Genomic DNA, 26,648 nt, shown 5'->3' with positions numbered 1-26,648 from the left:
CGTTTTGGAACGTCATATCTCCACGCGGAGTTATGTCGTTTTGGAACGTCATATCTCCACGTGGAGGTGTGTCGTTTTGGAACGTCATATCTCCACGCGGAGTTATGTCGTTTTGGAACGTCATATCTCCACGTGGAGTTATGTCGTTTTGGAACGTCATATCTCCACGTGGAGTTATGTCGTTTTGGAACGTCATATCTCCGCGCGGAGTTATGTCGTTTTGGAACGTCATATCTCCGCGCGGAGTTATGTCGTTTTGGAACGTCATATCTCCGCGCGGAGTTATGTCGTTTTGGAACGTCATATCTCCGCGCGGAGCTATTACCCGAGATATTAAAACAAATCATCGAAAAAGTTTCGATTTTCGCACCGACCTCGATTTTGAAAAAAAACGTGATGTAACCCCTTGCCATTTTGTCGATTTGGGTCAAAATTTTGGATTTCCTTTTTTTGATGCCAATCGTGAGAACTGATCCTTACGAGTCAAAAATGGTATGAAATTGCAAACTCGGACATTATTTGACGGAAATATTCCAAAAAATCATCAAAAAGGTTGAATTAACGAACGAATCGGTTTTTGTCAACTACATTTTTCAACCCATCGATCATTAATTTGTTTGAATGCCAATTGATGGTAGGGATCCGTACGCATTCAAAAAGGTATAACATTTTTAAATCAGACATTATTTACACGAGTTATTAAAAAAAAATCATCGAAAAAGTTTCGATTTTTGCACCGACATTGATATTGAAAAAAAAAAACACGCGGAATTATGTCGTTTTGGAACGTCGTATCTCCGCGCGGAGTTATGTCGTTTTTGAACGTCATATCTCCCCGCGGAGTTATGTCGTTTTGGAAAGTCATATCTCCGCGCGGAGTTATGTCGTTTTGGAAAGTCATATCTCCGCGCGGAGTTATGTCGTTTTGGAACGTCATATCTCCGCGCGGAGTTATGTCGTTTTGGAACGTCATATCTCCGCGCGGAGTTATGTCGTTTTGGAACGTCGTATCTCCACGCGGAGTTATGTCGTTTTGGAACGTCATATCTCCCCGCGGAGTTATGTCGTTTTGGAACGTCATATCTCCGCGCGGAGTTATGTCGTTTTGGAACGTCATATCTCCACGCGGAGTTATGTCGTTTTGGAACGTCATATCTCCACGCGGAGTTATGTCGTTTTGGAACGTCATATCTCCGCGCGGAGTTATGTCGTTTTGGAAATTCATATCTCCGCGCGGAGTTATGTCGTTTCGGAACGTCATATCTCCGCGCGGAGTTATGTCGTTTTGGAACGTCATATCTCCACGCGGAGTTATGTCGTTTTGGAACGTCATATTTCCACGCGGAGTTATGTCGTTTTGGAACGTCATATCTCCGCGCGGAGTTATGTCGTTTTGGAATGTCATATCTCCGAGCCGAGTTATGTCGTTTTGGAACGTCATATCTCCGCGCGGAGCTATGTCGTTTTGGAACGTCATATCTCCGCGCGGAGGTTTGTCGTTTTGGAACGTCATATCTCCGCGCGGAGCTATTACCCGAGATATTAAAACAAATCATCGAAAAAGTTTCGATTTTCGCACCGACCTCGATTTTGAAAAAAACGTGATGATTTGGAAATTCATATCTCCACGCGGAGTTATGTCGATTTGGAACTTCATATCTCCCCGCGGAGTTATGTCGTTTTGGAACGTCATATCTCCACGCGGAGTTATGTCGTTTTGGAACGTCATATCTCCACGCGGAGTTATGCCGTTTTGGAACGTCATATCTCCCCGCGGAGTTATGTCGTTTTGGAACTTCATATCTCCGCGCGGAGTTATGTCGTTTTGGAACGTCATATCTCCACGCGGAGTTATGTCGTTTTGGAACGTCATATCTCCGCGCGGAGCTATTACCCGAGATATTAAAACAAAACATCGAAAAAGTTTCGATTTTCGATTTGAAAAAAACGTGATGTAACCCCTTGCCATTTTGTCGATTTGGGTCAAAATTTTGGATTTCCTTTTTTTGATGCCAATCGTGAGAACTGATCCTTACGAGTCAAAAATGGTATGAAATTGCAAAATCGGACATTAATTGACGGAAATATTCCAAAAAATCATCAAAAAGGTTGAATTTACGAACGAATCGGTTTTTGTTAACTACATTTTTCAACCCATCGATCATTAATTTGTTTGAATGCCAATTGATGGTAGGGATCCGTACGCATTCAAAAAGGTATAACATTTTAAAATCAGACATTATTTACACGAGTTATTAAAAAAAAATCATCGAAAAAGTTTCGATTTTTGCACCGACATTGATATTAAAAAAAAAACACGCGGAATTATGTCGTTTTGGAACGTCGTATCTCCGCGCGGAGGTATGTCGTTTTGGAACGCCATATCTCCCCGCGGAGTTATGTCGTTTTGGAAAGTCATATCTCCGCGCGGAGTTATGTCGTTTTGGAACGTCATATCTCCACGCGGAGTTATGTCGTTTTGGAACGTCATATATCCACGTGGAGCTATGTCGTTTTGGAACGTCATATCTCCACGTGGAGTTATGTCGTTTTGGAACGTCATATCTCCACGCGGAGTTATGTCGTTTTGGAACGTCATATCTCCGCGCGGAGTTCTGTCGTTTTGGAAATTCATATCTCCGCGCGGAGTTATGTCGTTTCGGAACGTCATATCTCCGCGCGGAGTTATGTCGTTTTGGAACGTCATATCTCCACGCGGAGTTATGTCGTTTTGGAACGTTATATCTCCACGCGGAGTTAAGTCGTTTTGGAACGTCATATCTCCCCGCGGAGTTCTGTCGTTTTGGAAATTCATATCTCCGCGCGGAGTTATGTCGTTTCGGAACGTCATATCTCCGAGCGGAGTTATGTCGCTTCGGAACGTCATATCTCCACGCGGAGTTATGTCGTTTTGGAACGTCATATCTCCACGTGGAGTTATGTCGTTTTGGAACGTCATATCTCCACGTGGAGTCATGTCGTTTTGGAACGTCATATCTCCACGCGGAGTTATGTCGTTTTGGAACGTCATATCTCCCCGCGGAGTTCTGTCGTTTTGGAAATTCATATCTCCCCGCGGAGTTATGTCGTTTCGGAAAGTCATATCTCCGCGCGGAGTTATGTCGTTTTGGAACGTCATATCTCCACGCGGAGTTATGTCGTTTTGGAACGTCATATCTCCGCGCGGAGTTATGTCGTTTTGGAACGTCATATATCCACGTGGAGTTATGTCGTTTTGGAACGTCATATCTCCACGCGGAGTTATGTCGTTTTGGAAATTCATATCTCCACGCGGAGTTATGTCGTTTTGAAACGTCATATCTCCGCGCGGAGTTCTGTCGTTTTGGAAATTCATATCTCCGCGCGGAGTTATGTCGTTTCGGAACGTCATATCTCCGCGCGGAGTTATGTCGTTTTGGAACGTCATATCTCCACGCGGAGTTATGTCGTTTTGGAACGTCATATCTCCCCGCGGAGTTATGTCGTTTTGGAACGTCATATCTCCGCGCGGAGTTATGTCATTTTGGAACGTCATATGTCCACGTGGAGTTATGTCGTTTTGGAACGTCATATCTCCACGCGGAGTTATGTCGTTTTGGAACGTCATATCTCCCCGCGGAGTTCTGTCGTTTTGGAAATTCATATCTCCACGCGGAGTTATGTCGTTTTGGAACGTCATATCTCCACGCGGAGTTATGTCGTTTTGGAACGTCATATCTCCACGTGGAGGTATGTCGTTTTGGAACGTCATATCTCCACGCGGAGTTATGTCGTTTTGGAACGTCATATCGCCACGTGGAGCTATGTCGTTTTGGAACGTCATATCTCCACGTGGAGTTATGTCGTTTTGGAACGTCATATCTCCCCGCGGAGTTATGTCGTTTTGGAAAGTCATATCTCCGCGCGGAGTTATGTCGTTTTGGAACGTCATATCTCCACGCGGAGTTATGTCGTTTTGGAACGTCATATCTCCACGCGGAGTTATGTCGTTTTGGAACGTCATATCTCCACGTGGAGTTATGTCGTTTTGGAACGTCATATCTCCACGTGGAGTTATGTCGTTTTGGAACGTCATGTCTCCACGCGGAGTTATGTCGTTTTGGAACGTCATATCTCCGCGCGGAGTTATGTCGTTTTGGAAATTCATATCTCCGCGCGGAGTTATGTCGTTTCGGAACGTCATATCTCCGCGCGGAGTTATGTCGTTTTGGAACGTCATATCTCCACGCGGAGTTATGTCGTTTTGGAACGTCATATCTCCACGTGGAGTTATGTCGTTTTGGAACGTCATATCTCCACGTGGAGTCATGTCGTTTTGGAACGTCATATCTCCACGCGGAGTTATGTCGTTTTGGAACGTCATATCTCCCCGCGGAGTTTTGTCGTTTTGGAAATTCATATCTCCCCGCGGAGTTATGTCGTTTCGGAACGTCATATCTCCGCGCGGAGTTATGTCGTTTTGGAACGTCATATCTCCACGCGGAGTTATGTCGTTTTGGAACGTCATATCTCCCCGCGGAGTTATGTCGTTTTGGAAATTCATATCTCCGCGCGGAGTTATGTCGTTTTGGAACGTCATATCTCCCCGCGGAGTTCTGTCGTTTTGGAACGTCATATCTCCACGCGGAGTTATGTCGTTTTGGAACGTCATATCTCCACGTGGAGGTATGTCGTTTTGGAACGTCATATCTCCACGCGGAGTTATGTCGTTTTGGAACGTCATATCTCCCCGCGGAGTTCTGTCGTTTTGGAACGTCATATCTCCACGCGGAATTATGTCGCTTTGGAACGTCATATCTCCACTTGGAGGTATGTCATTTTGGAACGTCATATCTCCACGCGGAGTTATGTCGTTTTGGAACGTCATATCTCCGCGCGGAGCTATTACCCGAGATATTAAAACAAATCATCGAAAAAGTTTCGATTTTCGCACCGACCTCGATTTTGAAAAAAAACGTGATGTAACCCCTTGCGATTTTGTCGATTTGGGTCAAAATTTTGGATTTCCGTTTTTTGATGGCAATCGTGAGAACTGATCCTTACGAGTCAAAAATGGTATGAAATTCCAAAATCGGACATTATTTGACGGAAATATTCCAAAAAATTATCAAAAAGGTTGAATTTACGAACGAATCGGTTTTTTGTCAACAACATTTTTCAACCCATCGAGGATTAATTTGTTTGAATGCCAATTGATGGTAGGGATACGTACGCATTCAAAAAGGTATAACATTTTAAAATCAGACATTATTTACACGAGTTATTAAAAAAAAAATCATCGAAAAAGTTTCGATTTTCGCACCGACCTCGATTTTGAAAGAAAAACGTGATGATTTGGAATGTCATATCTCCGAGCGGAGTTATGTCGTTTTGGAACGTCATATCTCCGCGCGGAGCTATTACCCGAGATATTAAAACAAATCATCGAAAAAGTTTCGATTTTCGCACCGACCTCGATTTTGAAATATAACATGAAGTAACCCCTTGCCATTTTGTCGATTTGGGTCAAAATTTTGGATTTCCTTTGTTTGATGCCAATCGTGAGAACTGATCCTTACGAGTCAAAAATGGTATGAAATTGCAAACTCGGACATTATTTGACGGAAATATTCCAAAAAATCATCAAAAAGGTTGAATTTACGAACGAATCGGTTTTTGTCAACTACATTTTTCAACCCATAGATCATTTATTTGTTTGAATGCCAATTGATGGTAGGGATCCGTACGCATTCAAAAAGGTATAACATTTTAAAATCAGACATTATTTACACGAGTTATTAAAAAAAATCATCGAAAAAGTTTCGATTTTTGCACCGACATTAATATTGAAAAAAAAAAAAACACGCGGAATTATGTCGTTTTGGAACGTCGTATCTCCGCGCGGAGTTATGTCGTTTTGGAACGTCATATCTCCCCGCGGAGTTATGTCGTTTTGGAAAGTCATATCTCCGCGCGGAGTTATGTCGTTTTGGAACGTCATATCTCCACGCGGAGTTATGTCGTTTTGGAACGTCATATCTCCACGTGGAGTTATGTCGTTTTGGAACGTCATATCTCCACGTGGAGTTATGTCGTTTTGGAACGTCATATCTCCACGCGGAGTTATGTCGTGTTGGAACGTCATATCTCCCCGCGGAGTTATGTCGTTTTGGAACGTCATATCTCCACGTGGAGTTATGTCGTTTTGGAAAGTCATATCTCCGCGCGGAGTTATGTCGTTTTGGAACGTCATATCTCCACGCGGAATTATGTCGTTTTGGAACGTCATATCTCCAAGAGGAGTTATGTCGTTTTGGAACGTCATATCTCCCCGCGGAGTTCTGTCGTTTTGGAAATTCATATCTCCGCGCGGAGTTATGTCGTTTCGGAACGTCATATCTCCGCGCGGAGTTATGTCGCTTTGGAACGTCATATCTCCACGCGGAGTTAAGTCGTTTTGGAACGTCATATCTCCCCGCGGAGTTCTGTCGTTTTGGAAATTCATATCTCCGCGCGGAGTTATGTCGTTTCGAAACGTCATATCTCCGCGCGGAGTTATGTCGCTTCGGAACGTCATATCTCCACGCGGAGTTATGTCGTTTTGGAACGTCATATCTCCACGTGGAGTTATGTCGTTTTGGAACGTCATATCTCCACGTGGAGTTATGTCGTTTTGGAACGTCATATCTCCACGTGGAGTCATGTCGTTTTGGAACGTCATATCTCCACGCGGAGTTATGTCGCTTTGGAACGTCATATCTCCGCGCGGAGTTATGTCGTTTTGGAAATTCATATCTCCCCGCGGAGCTATGTCGTTTCGGAACGTCATATCTCCGCGCGGAGTTATGTCGTTTTGGAACGTCATATCTCCACGCGGAGTTATGTCGTTTTGGAACGTCATATCTCCGCGCGGAGTTATGTCGTTTTGGAACGTCATATGTCCACGTGGAGTTATGTCGTTTTGGAACGTCATATCTCCACGCGGAGTTATGTCGTTTTGGAACGTCATATCTCCCCGCGGAGTTCTGTCGTTTTGTAAATTCTTATCTCCGCGCGGAGTTATGTCGTTTTGGAACGTCATATCTCCCCGCGGAGTTCTGTCGTTTTGGAACGTCATATCTCCACGCGAAGTTATGTCGTTTTGGAAAGTCATATCTCCGCGCGGAGTTATGTCGTTTTGGAACGTCATATCTCCACGTGGAGTTATGTCGTTTTGGAACGTCATATCTCCACGTGGAGTTATGTCGTTTTAGAACGTCATATCTCCACGCGGAGTTATGTCGTTTTGGAACGTCATATCTCCACGCGGAGTTATGTCGTTTTGGAACGTCATATCTCCGCGCGGAGTTCTGTCGTTTTGGAAATTCATATCTCCGCGCGGAGTTATGTCGTTTCGGAACGTCATATCTCCGCGCGGAGTTATGTCGTTTTGGAACGTCATATCTCCACGCGGAGTTATGTCGTTTTGGAACGTCATATCTCCCCGCGGAGTTCTGTCGTTTTGGAAATTCATATCTCCGCGCGGAGTTATGTCGTTTCGGAACGTCATATCTCCGCGCGGAGTTATGTCGCTTCGGAACGTCATATCTCCACGCGGAGTTATGTCGTTTTGTAACGTCATATCTCCCCGCGGAGTTCTGTCGTTTTGGAAATTCATATCTCCCCGCGGAGTTATGTCGTTTCGGAACGTCATATCTCCGCGCGGAGTTATGTCGTTTTGGAACGTCATATCTCCGCGCGGAGTTATGTCGTTTTGGAATGTCATATCTCCGCGCGGAGTTATGTCGTTTTGGAACGTCATATCTCAGCGCGGAGCTATTACCCGAGATATTAAAATAAATCATCGAAAAATTTTCGATTTTCGCACCGACCTCTATTTTGAAAAATAACGTGATGTAACCCTTTGCCATTTTGTCGATTTGGGTCAAAATTTTGGATTTCCTTTTTTTGATGCCAATCGTGAGAACTGATCTTTACGAGTCAAAAATGGTATAAAATTGCAAAACCGGACATAATTTTACGGAAATATTGCAAAAAATCATCAAAAAGGTTGAATTTACGAACGAATCGGTTATTTGTCTACAACATTTTTTTTTTAACAAAACGATGTTTAATTTGTTTGAATGCCAATTGATGATAGGGATCCGTACGCATTCAAAAAGGTATAACATTTTAAAATCAGCCATTATTTACCCAAAATATTAAAAAAATCATCGAAAAAGTTTCAATTTTTGCACCGCTCTATATTTTGAAAAAAAAAACGTGATGTAAGAAAAACTGCTTACAATAAGTTTATGCTCTAACTTTATTAAATGATTAGCTGCCATAACGACCACGCCTGGCATTGTTATATTTGTTTCTTGTCTGTGACATGGGTTCTCCAAATCCTTCACCAAAACTTTCACTTGTCTGCACGGCTCCAACTCCATAGGAATTGATGGGCTGTATCGCGCCAGCTTCATAGGGATTGTTCGGCTGCATCGCTCCAGCTCCATAGGAGTTACTGGACTGTATTGGTCCAGCTCTATAGGAGTTGCTGACCTGCATTGCTCTAGATCCATAGGGATTGATAGGCTGCATTGGTCCACCTGCATAGGGATTCACATCATTGTCCTCTGTGCGAGCCAAATTGATTTGGGGCAGAAGACATGTGCCCTCGCATGCCATCAGAGTACGAAAGCGATTGTTGTTCTCGTCGCAATTGTCCGTGGTAAAGATTTTGCACTCGTGATCATCATGATCGTAGAACCAATAGTTACGCACAATAACTGGATTGGCCAGACAAGGTTGTGTGGATGCGAATGGCTTCTCGAAGCAGTAGTCCTGCACCACATTGTACTTGTTGCCCGGATCCTGCTGGCGGTCCGAGTAACGTACTGATGGTGCCCGTGTACTAAAGCCGGGTCTCTGAAGCGTGTTGGTGTAGTCGTTGTTATTGCTAGAGACTGGATCGTAATTGTTGTAGCTATTGCCTCTGTATTCATTGTAGCTCTTGCCTCTGTTGCCCTGTAGCTGCTCATTGTGGTAGCTATTGGATGTGGGTCGCTCCAGCTCGTACGGCTGTCGTCGGTTGCTGTCGTAGCCACGAGGACTCTCCGCTGGCATGGGCGTAGCTAAATTATTGGCCCTCCAGCCTGCATTGTTTCTGTCCGCTCCAGCATAATCCATGTCCGGCCTTGGGTTGTAGCTATTCAAGCCATACCCGGGCCTGCTATTTTCAAATCCACCTTCGTTGGTTTCTCCAAACATGTCAGGCTCTGGAAAGCCATCCAGTTCGCCATTGTCGGCTATAGTCCCGCCACAATCTGCGCCGCTGCATTGCCTAGTCTCCTCCAGCGGCAATCGCATGACTGTCTGACAACGTGACCTGGCGAGGGGATTGTAATAGTCACGTGTCCGCGTGGAAATACCACGCCCACAGGTCTTTGAGCAAGGTGACCAATCGCTCCACATGGTCAGCTCACACTCGGCTATGGTATCCGGACCATTGGGATTACCCACACCTGGCTCGCCTATTGCCAGCTCATCCTCTGTGCCGCATTGCATGCCCTGACACTGTCGCATTTCCTCCAAGCGTCGATCGCAGCTGTAGCTGGCCGCAAGTGCTGGATTCTTATAGCTGCGAAAGCGTTGCGAGTAGCCAGGACCGCAGCGCGTGCTGCAGTTGCTCCAATCGTTCCAAGGGTGAGTCGCACACTCCAGGGGACCTTCTTGTGGCACTATAGAATAGAACTTAAGTAGGTTAAAGGTTGAGGTCAGATAATCTAATGCCATACCCTCCTCACACTCGCGTATGTATAACTTTTTCCTGGTCACGTAGAGAGTGGCTAGAGGCTTCATTGGTGCACCCGAATCATCAAAGAAAGGCGAACGATGATCGCTGGGATATGAGGAGCTAATGCGACGTATGACATCCGGCGGCACCTGCGGCTGATCGGCTGACTGTTTATATAAACGGGTTTAGCTCGATTTGAACTCGAAAGAAAGTCACGCGCTCACCATGTATGAAGGACCTGAGTCTGTGCCTATGTCCCAAGGATATAAATTCAAAACCTTACGTTCCAGCCAAGTACAGTTGCTCAAGCACAATTCCAAGCCCGCCACGCCCACTATCCAATCCGGAGAAGGATCTATTTTGGCGGCCAAGGATATTTGATGATGTTGCGAATCCACACGCGCATTAGCCAATGTTGTGCCAAAGAGATTCTGACGATGTCCAATGCCTGGTGCCTTGATTATAGTGCGAACCTCGCCATTCTAGAAGATAAAGAAGCTGAGTAAAAGCAGGCAAAAGGACTTTGGTTAGTGATCTGCCCCACCTGTGTATTATCTCTTATCTCCTGCTCCAGAGTACGCGTGGCTCCATGCTCGGCCAGCTCACGCATGCCCTGGCTGGCACGTCCACCATATGCCCAGTAGCGATAGCTGTAGCTATGCGAGGCGCCAATTATTTCGCCCAAACGTGTTCGCCAAGCCTCCGCCGGAAAGTCCTTGGCATGCGTATTCCTAGCCCACTTGCGCTCCAGAATTATCTGTATCGGGAAAATGGTGTATATCTCTATATATAGAAAAACATCGTATATCGAAATATCCCACAAACATAACTCTGTCAAAACTCAACCAATTTTTATAAGCTAGACATAGCTAGATGGACTAGATCGAAATAGCTTCCGGGTTCGTTCCACTATTCCACTTTTGAACAAATTCCTAAGCTCTAGATCGTGGGAACGCACCTCATACTTTGCCTCATCGCAGGCACAGCAATTTTGCAGCGCTGGCGTTAGGCTATTCAGCTCGTCGATCTCCTCCGGGCAAATGCGTTTGGTCAGGAAACCGTCGTCGATGAACCACACGTCTCGATGCTGCACCACGCCCGCCTTGATCAGCACACAGCCGCTGTCCGGCAACTTGGGCGCCATCCAGGAGACATCAATGCGTGTCTTGGCATTCGTATTGGTGCTCTCAATCATGTTCTCGCAGCCAGTACTAAATCTGGTCTCGGCATTGCTAAACAGCTCAAAATGTCCAGTCATCTCTTGAGCATTGTAGGCTCCAGCGTGATCTTCGCTCTCCACGACCAGAGTAAAGCTGATGAACTTCATGCTGATCGGACAGGAGAGGGATACTAGGAAAATGTATATAGTTGAAAATTGCATAGTTCTGGCTAGTTCTGTGCGCTCAGCTCACCATTGTACTGATGATCGGGTATATAGGTCGTTGGATTGCCATCGATTAGTATTTTAAAATTATCATCGACTGCCGAACGTTCTCCGGTGGCGCCCTGTGGTATGCGATTGCAGCCACCGCTGACAACCTGAAGGCACGCCAGACACAGAATAAACATCAACAGGATTCGGCACATTTTCTTTAGGCTCGCTTTTCGTAGTTCTAGTCGCAGCCACAGCTCAATGGAAACTGTCGAAATTGGGTGAAACGCTTCGATAATTGACGCAACGTTTTAATTATTTCTCAGACTGCGTCGCGACTGAGAACTCATCTTAATTGACTAGCTCGTCACTTGAAATGTTTTGAGTCGCGCTCTTCAATAAGTTGTCAACGATTCGTGTGTCTTTTGCATCGCTTGGCGCCAATTAATTTATTTTGCTTGGGTTCTTTGAACTTAGAGAGTAGCATGTGCTCCAAAATAATGAAGCATCGCAGTCCAGAATTTTATGTAGGTCAATGATAAACAGCAGTCCGACAAACATATGGCGAATTCGTTAAAACCAAATTGAGTAGAAAGAGTGCGGAAATATAAACAATGAGAATGTACTTTGATGTTCGTAGTTCTTCAAACATCTTAAGAGTTCGATTTTTGTATTCTTTTTTTTCGCTAACTCCTCTAATTTTAACCATAAGAAACTTATTAGCAATCAATCTTTATGGATAGTCCGTAAGGTTGACTAACTAGTTCTAGGCTAGATTCTTCCATTTTTCACAACTTTCTTTTGCTCTTAAAGCAATTTTCAGGGATACAGGACTTAAAAATAAATATTAATATTTAAATGAAATAATTTTAAATATTACATTTCATTTAATGTGGTAGTAGAAAATTTAAAAGGCCGTTTACCGTAAGAGTGTTGCCACCTTACATTACAATTCACTAAGTGTTGCCACATATTTTTGTATTTCAGTTAATTTTGAATGTTCGTTTTAAAAGGCATTGGGCTTCCGAAGTGAGGGTTTCCAGAGGGTTTCCTCTTAAACATCGAAACACACATAGATTATTTGTAAACAACTTTGCTATTTATTAATACGAGTACATAATGAGTTCGGTAGCCATTGCCCCAGTATGCATGCGAACAAGGAGCAGCTAATACTTGAAGCTAGAGTAATTGATAAGTATTATCAGAGGGATATTCTCGCCTCCTCACCATTTTTCGCTCTCGTCATTGCTGCTGAGCATGCACGGCATCATGACGCATTTCTCGATGCGGACCCGGTCCTTGCACTTGTAGCTCAGATCGGTGTTGAGCAGCGTGCGTGTACGCTGGCGCACAGAGTTCTCGCCGCAGCTGGCGGTGCAGGGCGTCCAGGCGGACCACTCAGAGTAGTTGCATTCATCCCGTGGCTCCAGGGGCTGCAGCTTGGCGGGCATGTGACGCCGTTCGCCAAAGGCGCCGCTCACCGAGTACATGTCGTCGCAGCGCTGATAGCAGCGATCCAGGCGCACCAGGTGCTTGGGACACTGTTTGCCACCGTACTTGGGTGTGCGGAGCACGCGACGCGTTCTCAACTGGACGCCATCGCCGCAGCTGGCATTGCAGCTGTGCGCGATCCACTCGGACACCAGACAGTCGACGCGTTGCGGCTGCTCCGAGCTGAGGCGTTCGTGCTGCAGCTCCATTTTGTGTCGGGGCAGGCGACAGGTCTCATCACACTGCTCCTTCGACTTGAACTTGTTCTGGTTGGTGTCACAGCGATCCGACCAGTAAATGGCGCACTGATCGCTCACATGATCATAGTACCAATAGTTTGCCACATCGCTGTCACGACAGTGGCTCTCGCGTAGCGTCTCGTAACAGAAGGAGGGCACAATGGTGTCACAGCTGGGATTCGTGCAGTTGACCTCTTCGAGCAGCTTGATATGCCGACAGGGATCGCTGCCATCGTCGTTGGGATCGCGTACACCGTAGACCTCATTGTTGTTCCACACTTTACGCATGCGCTGACGTTTGCCCGTGCCGCCGCAGGGTCCCAGGCAGGGCGAGAAGTCCGACCATGGTGACACACCGCACACTGGCGGTATATAGTCCTCTCTGCGTTGACTGTAGCTTTGGAAGTTGCGAAATAGCGAGCGCTTCTCTGCAGAGCCAGCCTCACCATCGGCCGCCTCGGGCTGATCTTCCTCCTGCTCGGCATCGCCGCCCGCCCCGTTGCCAATGTCGCCGCCACAGTCGCTGGCCTCGCAGGGCCTACTCTCCTGTAGTCGCGCCTTGCTTGCCTTCTGGCATTTCTTCTTGGCTCGCCGATTGAGATAGTGGCGGGTGCGTATCATTTCACCCGTGCCACAGGTCACCGTGCACGAGGACCACTCAGTCCACTCGGATAGCCCGCACTCGGGATCGGTGCCGGGCAGTTCCGCCTCGGGCTGCGTACCTTCCGGCATCTCCTCGTTAAACGAAGCGCACTTGCGGCCCATGCAGTGTTTCTCCTCACGCAGAGCATTGTTGCATCTGTGACGCTATAAAATTGGGCTAGTTGGTGGATAATCCAGTTAACTGAGAGGTTACACTTACCATGGCCACCGTAGGATTCTTAAACTCGCGCGTTCGGTACTGTTTGCCAGGTCCACACTTGGCGCTGCACTCATCCCAGCGAGTCCAAGCGGTTGTGCCGCATTCCGAAGGCAGCTGCTCCGCTGTGGAATAGCAAAATCAGTTGCTAAAGTTGCAAATATTTTGATCAAGAAAGCCTACTGTCAGCTGCTTCGCAATTCTTCTCATAAAGACGGCGCCTGTTTATGTGTAAAGTGGCCAGCGGCTTCATCTCTGCGCCCGTGGGATCATAGAAGGGCGAGCGTGGATCATTGGGATAGTTGGACTTGATGCGACGCACCACATCGGGTGGCACCTGAGGCTGATCCGCAGACTGTGCAAGAAAAATACTGTGAATAAACAGAATGCAGGAGTTCGTAAGGTATAACTGACCATATAGGAAGGACCACTATCCGTGCCCGCATCCCAGGGATACAGATTATGCACCTTGTTCTCTACCCACGAACAATTGGGCAAACAGAGCTCCAGTCCAGAGACGCCCACAATCCAATCGGGCGATGGATCCACCATGGAGACCAATGATATCAAATGATGATGCGAGTCCACGCGAAAGACGGCAAATGTCTTGCCCGTCACATTTGGATAGGCAATGCCGCGCGCCTTGATAATCGTTCTGATGTGATCGCTCTGATCCTTCAGCTCACTCTCCAAGGTCCGCGTGGAGCCATGTTCGGCGACCTCGCGCAAACCCTCGCTGGCCAGCTCACCATACTGCCAGAAGCGATAGTCAATGGTGTGGGAGGCGCCAATAATGTCGCTGAATCTTGTGCGCCAGCTATTGGCAGGAAAGTCCTTGGGATGCGTGTGGCGTGACCATTTACCCTCGAAAGTTAGCTGAAAGCGAAGCTCATCTAATGGCTGGCATGTTTTTGAATATCTAAATGCCCACCTCATATTTGGCCTCATCACAGGCACAGCAGGGATCCACAATGCTGGGCTGTGTATTGATATCATCCACCTCCTCCTCGCACATGCGTTTGGTCAGCAAACCATCATCCATGAACCAAACATCGCGATGTTGCACGACCGTTGCACGGATGAGCACACAACCTTGACCCGGCATGGTTGGAGCTGCCCAGACGATCTCGACGTGTGTCTTCAGATTTGTATTTGTGTTCTCCACGACATTGGCGCAGCGCGGACTGAAGCGTGTCTCCGACAAGTCGCTTATCTCAAAGGCGCCCATGGCATTGGGCTCATTCTCAGCATCGCCAGACTCCATTTCCAGTGCGAGCATAAAGCTTACAAACGACAGACCCGAGTAGGCGCTCAGCGTGACTGGCAAGTGGAAAATGTACATATCTCTCTCCAACTGAGGTTTTATTTTTTGGTTCACTTACCATTATATTTCTGGCCGGGCACATAGCTCTGTGCATTTCCCGCCACGGAAAGCACAAAGTTCTCATCCACTGGCGATTTGGCAGCGGTGACGCCCTGTGGCACACGGCTGCACGCTTGGATCAGGGGCAAGCAGCAGGTGGTTGCCAATAAAACGAAGATGCATGTGAATCTCAACATTGCGCTTGTGTGGAGGGTTTGGGTCTCCCTCTCTCCCTCTCTCTCTCTCTCGCTTTTACTCTGTGTCTTTCGCTTCTGGGAACTGCAATTAAAACGCCATTAATTATGTGTTCTATGTTTAGACTGGAACCGAGAGGTTGTTATACACTATACATTTCGTTATAACCTTCCATTTTTTTAATTTGGGCATAACTCGAACTTATTATCTGCGCTATAGAGTATATATTTTACTTTGCTGATATCTTCCCCTATTCCACTTACAATTTTAAAAATTCGCTGTTTGGAAAGTAGAACCTTTCACACACTTTTGAATGCCATAATAAGTACTTGAAAATTGCATTAATATTGGGATAGAATCACAGAAATTTATCAGGAATTTATTTCCCCTAGTGTGTGTGTGGTATCACATATTCGGCTAGGCCCGACTAGAGCACTCTGGTCCACAAATGCGGAAACCATTTTTGCTATTTCCATAGCTTGTTTAGCTATTTAATTGCTTTGCATAGTATCTGCTGTATCGAGTGTCAGAGTGACACACACACAAACAGATCTGGTTGGGAATGTTGATTAATTGCAATTGCTCTTGACATTGCAAGACTTGCTGAACACAATACTATCTGGATAATAATAAATACTTAGTATAAATATTAAAAATAAATTCAATTCCAATTCATATTCATATATTTAACAGAAGTGCCAATACAATAAAGCCGAAAATTATACCCTTAGGGTGAAAGTTTCGAAAGTTCTGCAAATAAACCTCCCCGTAAATGTTTTCATGCGCTTTCTCGCTCGCCCGTCCATTGCGGAGCGGCAGAGAGTGGTCTCTCGGAATAAGCACAGGCCAACATAAGAGGTACATCAGCAAATACGTCACTGATTAAATTCAATTGGAAAATTGCAAAATAAAAAGGCAAATGTGTCAGCGGGCAGCGACAGCAAGGAAATCAATTTCATTAGAAAAACTTATCATTAAAATCACTTTTAGGGTTTCGTCGGTGGCATTACGACCTCTACAAATCGCAGACGCTTGACAACTTACGTGCTATCGGTTGTAAATCGGAATTGTGACGAAACTGTTTACAGCATATTTACACTGAATTACTTTTCATATATATAGCATATCAGCTAAAAACTGTGATAGTCTTTTTTTTTCACTAATTCTAAATGCACTCAAAATCCAAACTATTCACGAATGTATTATATTCACGACCGTCTCGATTGGCGCTCGAAACGCAACTGAAATGCAAATTGCACGAGCTGCCTTAAACGACTCAATTTTCAATTATTTTCCCCGATGTGCAGCAATTCGTGTGAGGTGGCAGCCGGGAGGCCATTGAGTGGGTGCCCAACAGAGCAACGTTTGGCTTTGCCCCTTTTGTTGCTCTGCTTTAGCGTCCATTTGCCAATTTCGCATTTGTTGATATTTTGATTGTTGGACTTTTTTGTTTTCATCCCGCTATTCTAAACAAACTCATGCAGAACGTGGCGCAACTCAACCACAAGCGAAGGAAAGAACATGTTGACTGGCGCGTTGCCAGCACAGTGGTTCAAGATAGCGAGAAATAGCTTCTGTTGAGGTGCAGGGTCTGCACAAAGTTTGGTTGCTTGAAATGATAAACAAGAGACTGGATCTGATCCTAGTTAAGCATATTCCGAGCTTAGCTTAATTTAATTAAGAGTGCTCTAGTTCTGAGTGCTTGCACTATGTATGGGAAACTTATTCTAGATTAACTAGGATGGTTATAGACAAATTTTAATGAATTTTGTAGACCTTAAATATAGCATACAAAAGTCCATGCCAAAGCGAAAAGCCTTACAAGTAACTATTCATTTTTGGAATATGAAAAATCCGTTAATGCCAACTCTTTGAAAATGGTTGTATAATTTTATCAACAAATATGTAACGCATAGAAGATATCAATAATAATTATACTTCATTATATGTTGGTATATATAAGTATTATTGATCAATATATGTAGCCGAGTTGGCTTTCAGACTTCAATCTTCGTGACACTTTGGAAACAATTGGTCGGAAAATCATACTAATGATATTTTTTTAACAGGAAAACCTAATTGCCTAGCTAGAGAACTTACTTTTTTTCCAATTAACAGGGATTTCAAAAAGTGATAAAACGCGCTTGTTGGAGAAAGTTTTATGAACGGATTATTTGCATTAAGATTCTTAAATATCTTAGCTTTGGTTGTTTGTATTCGAGGGTACCTTACAGCCCTTGCCCCTGTGCTGTTTTCCATTATTTTTTGTTTATTGAAGCCAAGGAGTTTTGCTTTTTCTATTTTCTGAAATTGAGGACCCTGAAGAGTCGCTTATCATCACAGAAGACATTCTTGTAATAGTTTTGTTGCACTGGTTTTCCAAGGATTTTCCTAATGCTCATCTCCAATTTGCGGCAACAACAGAAATAAGCCTGTTCAATCAATTAGGGATTAGTTATGTTCTTGCTGACATTTCTTCTGAGTTCTACTTACAGCAAGCAGGCTATCCAGTCAATTGTCATTTAGCTGTCTAAAGTATTTGTTAGACATTTTTTTATTCATTCAACATCAAACAGTACACCGCTGCGTTTCGTATTTCGAAATTGTATATTTTTATTTCTAGATCTTAGCAGATTTATGAAGTCAGTCGGTTATTTTTTGGAACCATAATACATAGATAAGACTAAAGATCATCAGGGTTATAGCTAAAATGCAAAATTCCGCTGTTGTATCACGTGGTAAGCAGACAGAACAAACGAAAGATTTGGACTAACTAAGACATATTTGTTAACCTTCTTGTTGCAGTGCCGCAAAAAGTTAACGGCAAAAATGTAACAAATAGGACTGTTGCGTCCGAAGCCAAAAAGCAAGAAGCAACAAAAGCTCAGCACGTGAGTCCCATGAGTTCCAGCTCCAAGAGTATAACATATTCGGTTAATTGCTAATTATTTTGTTCTATTCACAGCCAAAGCCGCCGTTCAAGCGAATGCCTATCAATGAAAGGAGAGCTGCAGGCGTTCTAGGCTCCAACAATAACAGCAACAAAGGCAACAAAGTCAACAACCCGATTACTCCATCTGTGACTCCTTCGGTGACTCCTTCGGTGACGCCATCGCAAGCTCCATCGCGCGCTCCCTCGCGGCCTTCCTCACGGCCATCCTCGCGGCCTTCCTCGCCACCTCCCTCGCCGGCGCCCGTGACTTGCTTAGAAGTTGTAAAGTCCACAACAAGCATGATCTCTCGCCGCACGGACGCCGACTCGGAGGAGGTGTTGCCCAAGCTGAAGAACAAATTCACGAAGCCTCGATTGAATCAGCTTACAGAGCAAAGAATAAGTCGTTGTCACGCTGAAAATGGAGAAAATGGTGGGTGGCTTCAAATTCCAATTTAAATTTTGCTTAACACTCTCTCCCGCCATGCCTCCGCCTGAAATAGCTGCCCAGGTGAGCTCGCCCACGCCAGCACCCTTGCCGCGAACGAGAAAGAAAGAACCCAGCCTCACATCGATGAGTCTTCATTCACCACAGGAGGCGATTGAGCCGACACCATGTCCACAGCCGCTGGAGGCGCTGCAAAAGCAATTGGAGGACATGCAGTCAGAGTTTATGCAGAAAGCGGCCAGCTTTCGTGAGAAGGGCTATGGATATGCCTACAAGCTGGTTACCATAGTGCACAATGATAATTGCAAGGTGCTGGTGCACAATGATGACTTGCTTGCCCTGCCCAAGAATCTACGTGAGAGCTGTGATTTTGTCAGCCTAAAAGATTTATCCTACCTCCCTCCCTCCCTCCCTGCACCATAGCTGTTCAATCGGTGAATGATTTCAAGCATCTGTGCCATGATGTATTCAAGGCTGGCTTCAAATTCATTTTCGAGCAGTTCGCATCCGTGCAGCTTTCCAAAGATGAGGCTACAGTGGCCGCTTGCCGCGAAGAGCTGCGCATTAAGTTAAACGGAGAGCTGGTAAATGATTAAAATACTCATTTAAATTATATTCCCAAACAAATCACTCCATGCAGAACAATAAGCTGGTTGCCGTCGACAATGAGCTGATGCAAATGTGCAGCGCCGCTGGCAAGGAGGATAACTCGAGTCTGGTGCGCCAGGTTTGCGAGTTAAGCGCAGCAAATACCCAGCTAAAATGTACTAATGCCAAGCTGGATTTGGATATTGCCGATGTGCGCAAAAATCGAGAGGATCTTAAAAAAATGCTCGAGTCTTCGCAAAAGCGCAACAATGATCTCGCCCTGGAGCTGGCCGACAAGAATATCTCGCTGGTGGAGCAAACCAGCGTCATTGATGAACTGCGCAGTGATTTGAAGCAAATGAAAAAAGTGTAAGCCATGTGAAGAGTGTTGATGAAAAATCGGTTAAAATCTTATTTATCAAGTAATGCCAACAGCACAAAGGTATTGAATCAACGTCTGAAGGAGAACGATGCCGGCATAGATGGTTTGAGGCAGACGATCAACACGCAGTTGGAGCGCATTGAGGACTTGCAGGCGCAACTTTATCAGGCAGACGCGGATCGTTTATTCCTGAAAAAGAAAACAGAGGAATTGACATTAATTGTGGCCGACAAGGATCGGCAAATAGCTGAACAGAGGCGACAGCTGCACGAGCTGGAGCAACATAAGAATTGGCAGGAGGGGCAAACGGAGTCAATAATGAGCAACGGGCAGGAAGCGGCGCAAATAAGGTTATTGAAATTTTAGATATTTTATAGTAAAAATTCCAAATCCCAGTCCGCAGTGAGCTGCAGTCGGAGCTGATGCGCCAACAGTCACGTCTGACAACACAGGAGCAGGCGGAGCAAACGCTGCGCAATGAATTGGAGCTTAAGCAGGAAGCGCTGCGCAAGGCGGAGCTTAAAATTGGGCGACTCGAGGAACAGATCGAACATCATAGGCAAGTGTTGGCCGTGCGCGGTGAGCGCATTAATTATCTGGATCAGGAGATGAAGCAACGCGAACAGGAGAGCAATCGCAAGATTAATGAAATTATGTCTCAAACTAGCGATAAAAATACGCTCATTACCCAGGTTAATAGCAAGGATATTTATAAATGTATGTAGCTAACTTTTAACGGCTTTTCTCGGTCAACAGATATCCAACGAGCTGGCATCCACGAATGAGCAGTTCCAGAATCTATGCTCGACGCTCAGTACAAAGCAAACCAAACTGCATAGCCAGGAGCACGTCATCAAGCTGTTGGAGGAGAGCAATGCGCGCAGCGTCAAGCTACACACAAAACTGGGCGAAAAGAATGCGCTGCTCAAGGACGAACTCGACCATTTACGTCGTACCGTGTAAGTAGAGTAGTGAGTAGCTTAAAGAACCTGCTCAACTCGTAACAAGTACGCTAGATATTCAATCAAAATTTTCATTTATTTCTGTTCATGGCTCGAGCCTGGTTTGCCACATTTATGTTACTCCCATTTTCTGGGCTTAAATTCAGTTTAAATGGAATATCGGGTTCGAGCTTGTGCGGTTCAGAGCCGGATTGCAACCTTGATTATGAGTAACCATTTTAATTTACAGTTCTTCAATACTGTCTCATCGCAGAAATAACCTAATGTTAGGCAGTGAAGTCAGCGATGCGGAAGTTGCAGACATTCTGCTGGAATAAACCAAAATAAGACAATACAATTAACAAAATTACCAATGTATTATTATGGTAAGCGGCACTTGTTACGAGCATTCATAGTACAATATATATATATATATATAAATATTTCAAATGTTCTTTTCTTATATTTGCAGTCACATATATGTCAAAATTCTAATTGGCAACAATGGGCAAAACATATTTGAGCCAGTGCCAGCTCATGAGGTGTTAAGTCTACGTTCTAAACGCAACAAAAAGCATAAACAACCGCAACTTCTACTAGAAGAATAATATTATATTATATATATTTAGCGACTAGCAGCAATTAATGCGCCACAATCGATAGACTCTTTCTTTAGTTATTAAAAGTTTTCCCTACATACAGATAAAACATACATATATATTTACCTATATATATATTCATATATATATATATATACTCATCTAAATTATTGTCTTTGTAAACCTAGATTTTCATGTTTTTGTAATTACCAATAGATCGGCTTTATATTTTTGTATGTAAATAAGTATATTTAATGGGTCGGCGGGCACATAAAACGAAATTTTTAAATTGAAATGATTTTGCATTTTGAGCTCAGGGTCGCACCGAGCATGAAAATCAACTAGATCTAACTGGATATATAAGCAAAATTCCGACTGAAAATATATGCAAAATTTTCAGCATAATCTTTGCAAAGATTTAACGAGCCTACGCCCTCAAAGAGATTTCCGCCTAGATTTCTTTATAGCTTATCAGTTATGTTTCGGTTTAGTCGCGAAACGCAGCTAGTCTCTGGCGGTTGACAGTAACTCGTCAACAAAGTGAAATCCAATTTTGACTATCATAAAAAAATTAAAAATACGTGGATATAAGCATTTATTTAAAGATGGGTGACCGCGTGTTTCTCTTTTAATTCAAGTGGTACGCAAATATTTACTTGGCCTTTATAAAGTATTCCAGCTTATATTGATTTCTTTGTGACACACTCAATGGGTTAAATTAAATTTAGATTAACAAAAGGTGCCCTTATGGATGTGTGATATTATTTCTGATCGGGTTATTCTGTGTTCATTCCGTCAGCATAAAGATTTATAAAAGTGAAGTGCTAGTTACAAGTTCAGAGGCTATCAAAATTTGTAAATATCGCTCCAAAATGTAGCATTTACTAGATGATAAGAATATGTAAATAAAGGCCAAACTTTTAAGATGTGATCTTAGTTGAGTATCATCAACTCGACGAACTGCTACATACATAGTACAAATATGAGGTACCAGAAGAAATCTAAGGTGTTTGAGATTCCAAAACATTTGGGATGTCTTTTTATCTGTGTTTGTCAAAGATTTATTAAACAAAATCCCTTGATAAAAAGTTGGAATAAGTTTGGAATTGGGTTGAATAAAAGAAGCTTCAGTTTATTATGCGTAGCATGTTGATTGTCTTATCCAGTTAATTATATATTATAAAAATATCTTTGACTTGTAGCCTAAAAACCTAATCCTATTTAAAGACTGGCTTGCTTTTGAAAATATCTATATATATCAAGTGTGCACCCACTTTGATTATAGTTGAGAGGTTTAAAGAATAATTACCCAGACACCTTAGGGAACTGATCACTACACAACGTAATTGCTTAACGCATGTGCATTGAACTTCACAAACAAGAATTCGGAAAAAATGACAAGATGTGATAAGAGTTTGTTGCCCAAAACACAAAGCTGCTGCTCTCGGTAGCTCTATCAGCAATGCGACGAAATGATCAATGTTGTCTGCTTTCGAGCTTATTTTATATCTTTGTGTCTGAATCTGAAATTTTGCCTGTAGTTACCTCATATGATGTAGGTGCACGTTAATACGGGTTTCCACGGGATTCGCACAAGTAGAAAGAGGTACCGATCATCGAGAATTGCGTATCTGTAGAGTGCACTTTGCGTATTTCCCTTTCAGTGTTCGAAAGAATCTGTGAAATTCATTGCAAGTAAATTTAAATATATTTTTGTAATAAAAAGGGAGGTGTAATGCGCATTGCAAATTTTTTTTGTTTTTCTAAAGACTTATCCTGGTTGTTAGATGCGTTAACCTTGCCTTGCCAGGGAGTTCTGGTGCTTTGCAGATAGTTAGAGAATAAAGTGTAGTTATTCCGCATCTCATATCAATTGTTTATCAAAAGATATTTGTGGACATTCACTATTCACAATTTTACAATCAGTGCTAGCTACAATTGCAGGCTTATCATATTTTACTAGATCTCTAACGATATTAACAATGTATCTATCTGTTGTTATCGCAAGCCCTACATTATAATCTACAGGCGTGTGTGGCCTATAAAAATCTCATTCATTCTAGCAGATGCACTTCACTTCTTGCATCGCTTGACGCTTCAACCCAAATATGGATAGCACACAATTCTCCAAACTTAATAAATTGATAGATGGAAATATAAAGTTGGCGAACGAAAGGGATTGCGTGGTCTACACCAGCGAATTGGTGAGTTAAAGATCAAGGAATTGAGACAACCAGGAAATAATCATATACCAAATCGATTCACAGTTGACCATGGACAGCAGCAGCAGCAGCGAGGAGGGACGCGAGCAGCTAACGGAGGGGCATGCCACCACACGGGACACTTGGGGCAAGGGTGTTGAGTTTCTGTTCTCCTGCATAGCCTTGAGTGTGGGCCTGGGCAATGTCTGGCGTTTTCCTTTTATAGCGCTGGAAAATGGCGGCGGTGCCTTTCTTATACCCTATTTGGTGGTGCTGTTACTGGTGGGTCGACCGATCTACTATCTGGAGGTTATCGTTGGACAGTTCTGCAGTCGAGGCTGCATTGGCGCTTTTGATATGGCGCCCATTTTTAAAGGTACACTTAGTTTGATATAGATGTAAGTGTAGTATAAGTGTATGGCTATAAAAAACTGGTTGACAGACTGACTGATTGATTGACTGCTTGATTAATTTATATAAGACACATTCGAGGACCTTAAATGAATTAATACAACATTTTAAAATCAGGTATTATAAGTTTAACAAACTTTCAATGAATTAAATTATTTTACCCGAGCAAGGCCGGGTAATGTTTGCTAGCACTTTATATATTCTTGCTCTGTTTTCATCTAGACTTTTGCTAACTTCCAGGTGTGGCCTATGGCCAGGTGTACTCAACCGCATTGGCTACCACATATTATGCCTGCATCATGGCCCTGACCATACGCTATTTGGTGGTCTCCTTTTCCGATGTGCTACCCTGGACGTACTGCCTCATGGAGTGGGGCACTCAGTGTGTAGCGACCGGAGCTGCTGGCAACAACAGCAGTACTCCAGTCCATGGTATATCCTCAGCGGAGTTATATTTTACGTAAGAATTATTTAAACGTATATTGAAGCATCTCCTATTTAAGCTACATATATTCACGATGAAGATCTGTCTGCTCATCTGCACTATCTCTGGGATTAGAGGAGCTAGGAGGATTGTTTAACATTTATCAATAACTCATATTCGATAATTATCGATTTTTAGCCTCGGCTCTCGAGATTATTCGAGCTAGATGCGTCAAATATATAACTTGTTGACCATCTTTGTTCCACTTGCAGGCGCACAGTGCTGCGTGAGCCGGAAAACTTGGATGAGGGTCTCGGCACGCCCAGCTGGGAGTTGGTCATCTGCTTGCTGGTCACCTGGATCATCATTGCCCTCACCTTGTTCAAGGGTATACGCAGCTCAGGCAAAGCATCCTACTTCTTGGCACTCTTTCCCTATGTCATCATGCTGATCCTGTTGGTCAGAGCCGTAACCTTGCCGGGCGCCTGGCAGGGCATTGCCTATTTCATACAGCCACAGTGGAGCCAGCTGCTCAATCCGCATGTTTGGTATGCGGCCATAACGCAGATGTTCTTCTCCCTGGCCATTTGCTTTGGCACACTGATCATGTATGCCTCCTTTAACGACTTCAATAAGCGTGTGCACAAGTAAGTACTAGAAATTATAATATATATAAATGCGTTCTGACTGACTGATTGATTGATTGACTGATTGATGACTTACTTAGAGCTTAAGCCGTAAGAGCTTGGTTACCAAATTTTTATTTAGACGGAGTTTAGTTAAATTATTGGTAAACAAGTGAGAGGTTCTAGTCGGGAGCTCCCGACCAACATCTTCCAACATCAAATGCATATATATATTCTATTTTAGAAGCTATATGTCAAGTTTAGGGACGTTTTTATCGATTGCTTGTAAACGGAGTAAGTTATCGATTATCGGCAACAAACTCGATCTGCGCAGGCACTAGGAGCACCTACATCTAAAATTTCAAGTCTATAGCTCTTATATGTGGGCGGACGGACGGACGGACAGACAGACGGACATGGCTAGATCGACTCGTCTTTTGATGCTGATCAAGAATATATGTATGAACTTTATGGGGTCGGAGATGCTTCCTTCTGCCTGTTACATACATTTGGATTTTGCACAAATACAATATACCCTTACACCCATTTTTAATGGGTTCAGGGTATAAAAATAAGTGGAAATTTATAGAAAGATATATTTTATCATATCAAGCTGTACAATAGAAACGTAAGTTGATGAATAATAATACTCACTAAAGCTTTTCCAACACAGAGATGTCATCATTATCACAACTATAGATTCGTTTACCTCCATTTTGGCCGGCTGCATCATCTTTGGCATTCTGGGCAATTTGGCGCACGAGACAAACACCACGGACATATCGCAGGTGGTCAAGGGCGGCGCTGGCTTGGCCTTTATCTCGTATCCGGAGGCTATAGCCAAGTTTAAGTATTTGCCGCAGCTGTTTGCCGTGCTCTTCTTCTTCATGCTGCTGGTGCTGGGCATTGGCAGTAATATAGGCATGGCCACCTGTGTGATCAATGTGGTCAAGGATCGCTTTCCCCAGCTGCCACACTGGCAGCTGGCCACTGGCGCCTCAGTGATTGGTTTTGTGTGCGGCCTGGTCTACATGACGCCTGGCGGGCAGTTTATACTGAATCTGGTGGATTTCTATGGTTGCACATTCATTGCCCTGGTGCTGGCCATTGTCGAGCTGCTGGCCGTGTCCTGGATTTACGGCGTAAAGCGTCTGTGCAGCGACATTGAGTTTATGCTGAACGTGAAAACCAGTTTCTATTGGCGCATTTGCTGGGCCATTGTGGCGCCCGGCTTGATGTTCCTCGTGCTAATCTATATGCTGGTCAGCTATGAGCCGCTCACATACAAAGGCGTCGCCTATCCACAGGCAGCCTATATGGCTGGCTGGCTTATCTGGGGTCTGGGCGTGGCGCAGCTGCCTTTCTGGGCGCTCTACATGATTTACCAACAGCCTGGCCAGAGCTTTCGCAGCGTAAGTCTTATAGATGAATTTGGTTGTATTTTGCCTAAAGCTTTTCCTGCCCGCAGAAACTCCAACTTTCGCTGCAGCCCACGGCGAATTGGGGTCCACGTCAGCCGCAGCAGCTGCAGGCTTATCTGCTGCACCGTCAGCGCGTGGTGGAGTCCAAGCGGCAACGCGGCGGCTTCTTTTTTGACAACATCTTTGGTTAATTGTAGAGTTCGACAGTATTTCAATTTATTTTTAAAACTAATTTGTCTGCATTTTGAAAATACTTTTGTACGCTTTATTTCTTGAAATAACCGAAAATACAAACCGCAAAAATTTAATTGATTTTCGTTTGCTTAGAGCGTTTTTAGCTTTTAAGTTATGAAAAGAATTAAAAACTAACATTTTTAGGCAGATTTCTGTTTTGCAATCGTT

General features: G+C 44.1%; 4 protein-coding genes across 9 annotated transcripts; 2 read left to right on the top strand and 2 right to left on the bottom strand.

The window, feature by feature from the left end:
- Positions 1 to 8,251: 8,251 nt before the first annotated feature.
- Positions 8,252 to 11,377, bottom strand: LOC6626067 (spondin-1). Its single transcript, XM_002049339.3, has 6 exons — positions 11,167 to 11,377; positions 10,713 to 11,104; positions 10,299 to 10,511; positions 9,979 to 10,236; positions 9,756 to 9,921; positions 8,252 to 9,698 (listed from the first exon to the last, which is right to left on the bottom strand). Exons 1-6 carry the CDS (start codon positions 11,339 to 11,341, stop codon positions 8,296 to 8,298), a joined length of 2,607 nt encoding a protein of 868 aa, XP_002049375.1. The 5' UTR covers positions 11,342 to 11,377; the 3' UTR covers positions 8,252 to 8,295.
- Positions 11,378 to 12,203: 826 nt separating this feature from the next.
- LOC6626068 (spondin-1) lies at positions 12,204 to 16,513 on the bottom strand. Its single transcript, XM_002049340.4, has 7 exons — positions 16,318 to 16,513; positions 15,098 to 15,357; positions 14,647 to 15,035; positions 14,130 to 14,591; positions 13,899 to 14,070; positions 13,719 to 13,840; positions 12,204 to 13,663 (listed from the first exon to the last, which is right to left on the bottom strand). The coding sequence occupies exons 2-7, from the start codon at positions 15,273 to 15,275 to the stop codon at positions 12,350 to 12,352; spliced, it is 2,637 nt and encodes an 878-aa protein (XP_002049376.1). The 5' UTR covers positions 15,276 to 15,357; positions 16,318 to 16,513; the 3' UTR covers positions 12,204 to 12,349.
- A 1,322-nt stretch (positions 16,514 to 17,835) lies between these two features.
- Positions 17,836 to 21,399, top strand: salto. 4 transcript variants are annotated; one of them, XM_015174263.3, is made up of 11 exons: positions 17,836 to 18,011; positions 18,079 to 18,164; positions 18,239 to 18,638; positions 18,709 to 19,008; positions 19,077 to 19,237; positions 19,294 to 19,610; positions 19,665 to 19,973; positions 20,027 to 20,315; positions 20,380 to 20,582; positions 20,839 to 20,950; positions 21,037 to 21,176. In XM_015174263.3, exons 1-10 carry the CDS (start codon positions 17,984 to 17,986, stop codon positions 20,900 to 20,902), a joined length of 2,157 nt encoding a protein of 718 aa, XP_015029749.1. In that variant the 5' UTR covers positions 17,836 to 17,983; the 3' UTR covers positions 20,903 to 20,950; positions 21,037 to 21,176. The 4 variants fall into 4 exon arrangements, with proteins under 4 accessions (XP_015029749.1, XP_002049377.2, XP_015029747.1 ...); XM_015174262.3 differs by having other exon boundaries at positions 17,837 to 18,011; positions 20,815 to 20,950; XM_002049341.4 differs by lacking the exon at positions 20,839 to 20,950 and having other exon boundaries at positions 19,677 to 19,973; positions 21,037 to 21,399.
- Positions 21,400 to 21,649: 250 nt separating this feature from the next.
- LOC6626070 (sodium-dependent nutrient amino acid transporter 1) lies at positions 21,650 to 26,633 on the top strand. Of its 3 annotated transcripts, none has more exons than XM_032437233.2 (7): positions 21,650 to 21,803; positions 23,230 to 23,367; positions 23,431 to 23,740; positions 24,016 to 24,235; positions 24,472 to 24,846; positions 25,499 to 26,237; positions 26,294 to 26,633. In XM_032437233.2, exons 2-7 carry the CDS (start codon positions 23,272 to 23,274, stop codon positions 26,435 to 26,437), a joined length of 1,884 nt encoding a protein of 627 aa, XP_032293124.1. In that variant the 5' UTR covers positions 21,650 to 21,803; positions 23,230 to 23,271; the 3' UTR covers positions 26,438 to 26,633. The 3 variants fall into 3 exon arrangements, with proteins under 3 accessions (XP_032293124.1, XP_002049378.1, XP_070065906.1); XM_002049342.4 differs by having other exon boundaries at positions 21,658 to 21,803; positions 23,227 to 23,367; XM_070209805.1 differs by lacking the exon at positions 21,650 to 21,803 and adding an exon at positions 21,970 to 22,018.
- The last annotated feature ends 15 nt before the right edge of the window (positions 26,634 to 26,648 follow it).

The sequence above is a fragment of the Drosophila virilis genome, chromosome 5, assembly GCF_030788295.1.
Source record: "Drosophila virilis strain 15010-1051.87 chromosome 5, Dvir_AGI_RSII-ME, whole genome shotgun sequence".
Lineage (NCBI taxonomy): Eukaryota > Metazoa > Arthropoda > Insecta > Diptera > Drosophilidae > Drosophila > Drosophila virilis.
This window is presented reverse-complemented; position numbering and strand designations above follow the sequence as displayed.

Coding starts and splice junctions, on each gene's coding strand:
- LOC6626067 (XM_002049339.3), bottom strand. CDS start 11,341: ATGTGCCGAATCCTGTTGATGTTTATTCTGTGTCTGGCGTGCCTTCAG. Junction 11,105..11,166: donor ACCCGATCATCAGTACAATG/GTGAGCTGAGCG, acceptor ACATTTTCCTAG/TATCCCTCTCCTGTCCGATC. Junction 9,922..9,978: donor ACTCAGGTCCTTCATACATG/GTGAGCGCGTGA, acceptor TTATATAAACAG/TCAGCCGATCAGCCGCAGGT.
- salto (XM_015174261.3), top strand. CDS start 17,984: ATGCAAAATTCCGCTGTTGTATCACGTG. Junction 18,639..18,708: donor CGCTGAAAATGGAGAAAATG/GTGGGTGGCTTC, acceptor CGCCTGAAATAG/CTGCCCAGGTGAGCTCGCCC. Junction 20,316..20,379: donor AAAATACGCTCATTACCCAG/GTTAATAGCAAG, acceptor CTCGGTCAACAG/ATATCCAACGAGCTGGCATC.
- LOC6626068 (XM_002049340.4), bottom strand. CDS start 15,275: ATGTTGAGATTCACATGCATCTTCGTTTTATTGGCAACCACCTGCTGC. Junction 13,841..13,898: donor GAATTGCGAAGCAGCTGACA/GTAGGCTTTCTT, acceptor GCTATTCCACAG/CGGAGCAGCTGCCTTCGGAA. Junction 13,664..13,718: donor AGAATCCTACGGTGGCCATG/GTAAGTGTAACC, acceptor CCAATTTTATAG/CGTCACAGATGCAACAATGC.
- LOC6626070 (XM_032437233.2), top strand. CDS start 23,272: ATGGATAGCACACAATTCTCCAAACTTAATAAATTGATAGATGGAAAT. Junction 24,236..24,471: donor TCAGCGGAGTTATATTTTAC/GTAAGAATTATT, acceptor TTCCACTTGCAG/GCGCACAGTGCTGCGTGAGC. Junction 26,238..26,293: donor CTGGCCAGAGCTTTCGCAGC/GTAAGTCTTATA, acceptor TCCTGCCCGCAG/AAACTCCAACTTTCGCTGCA.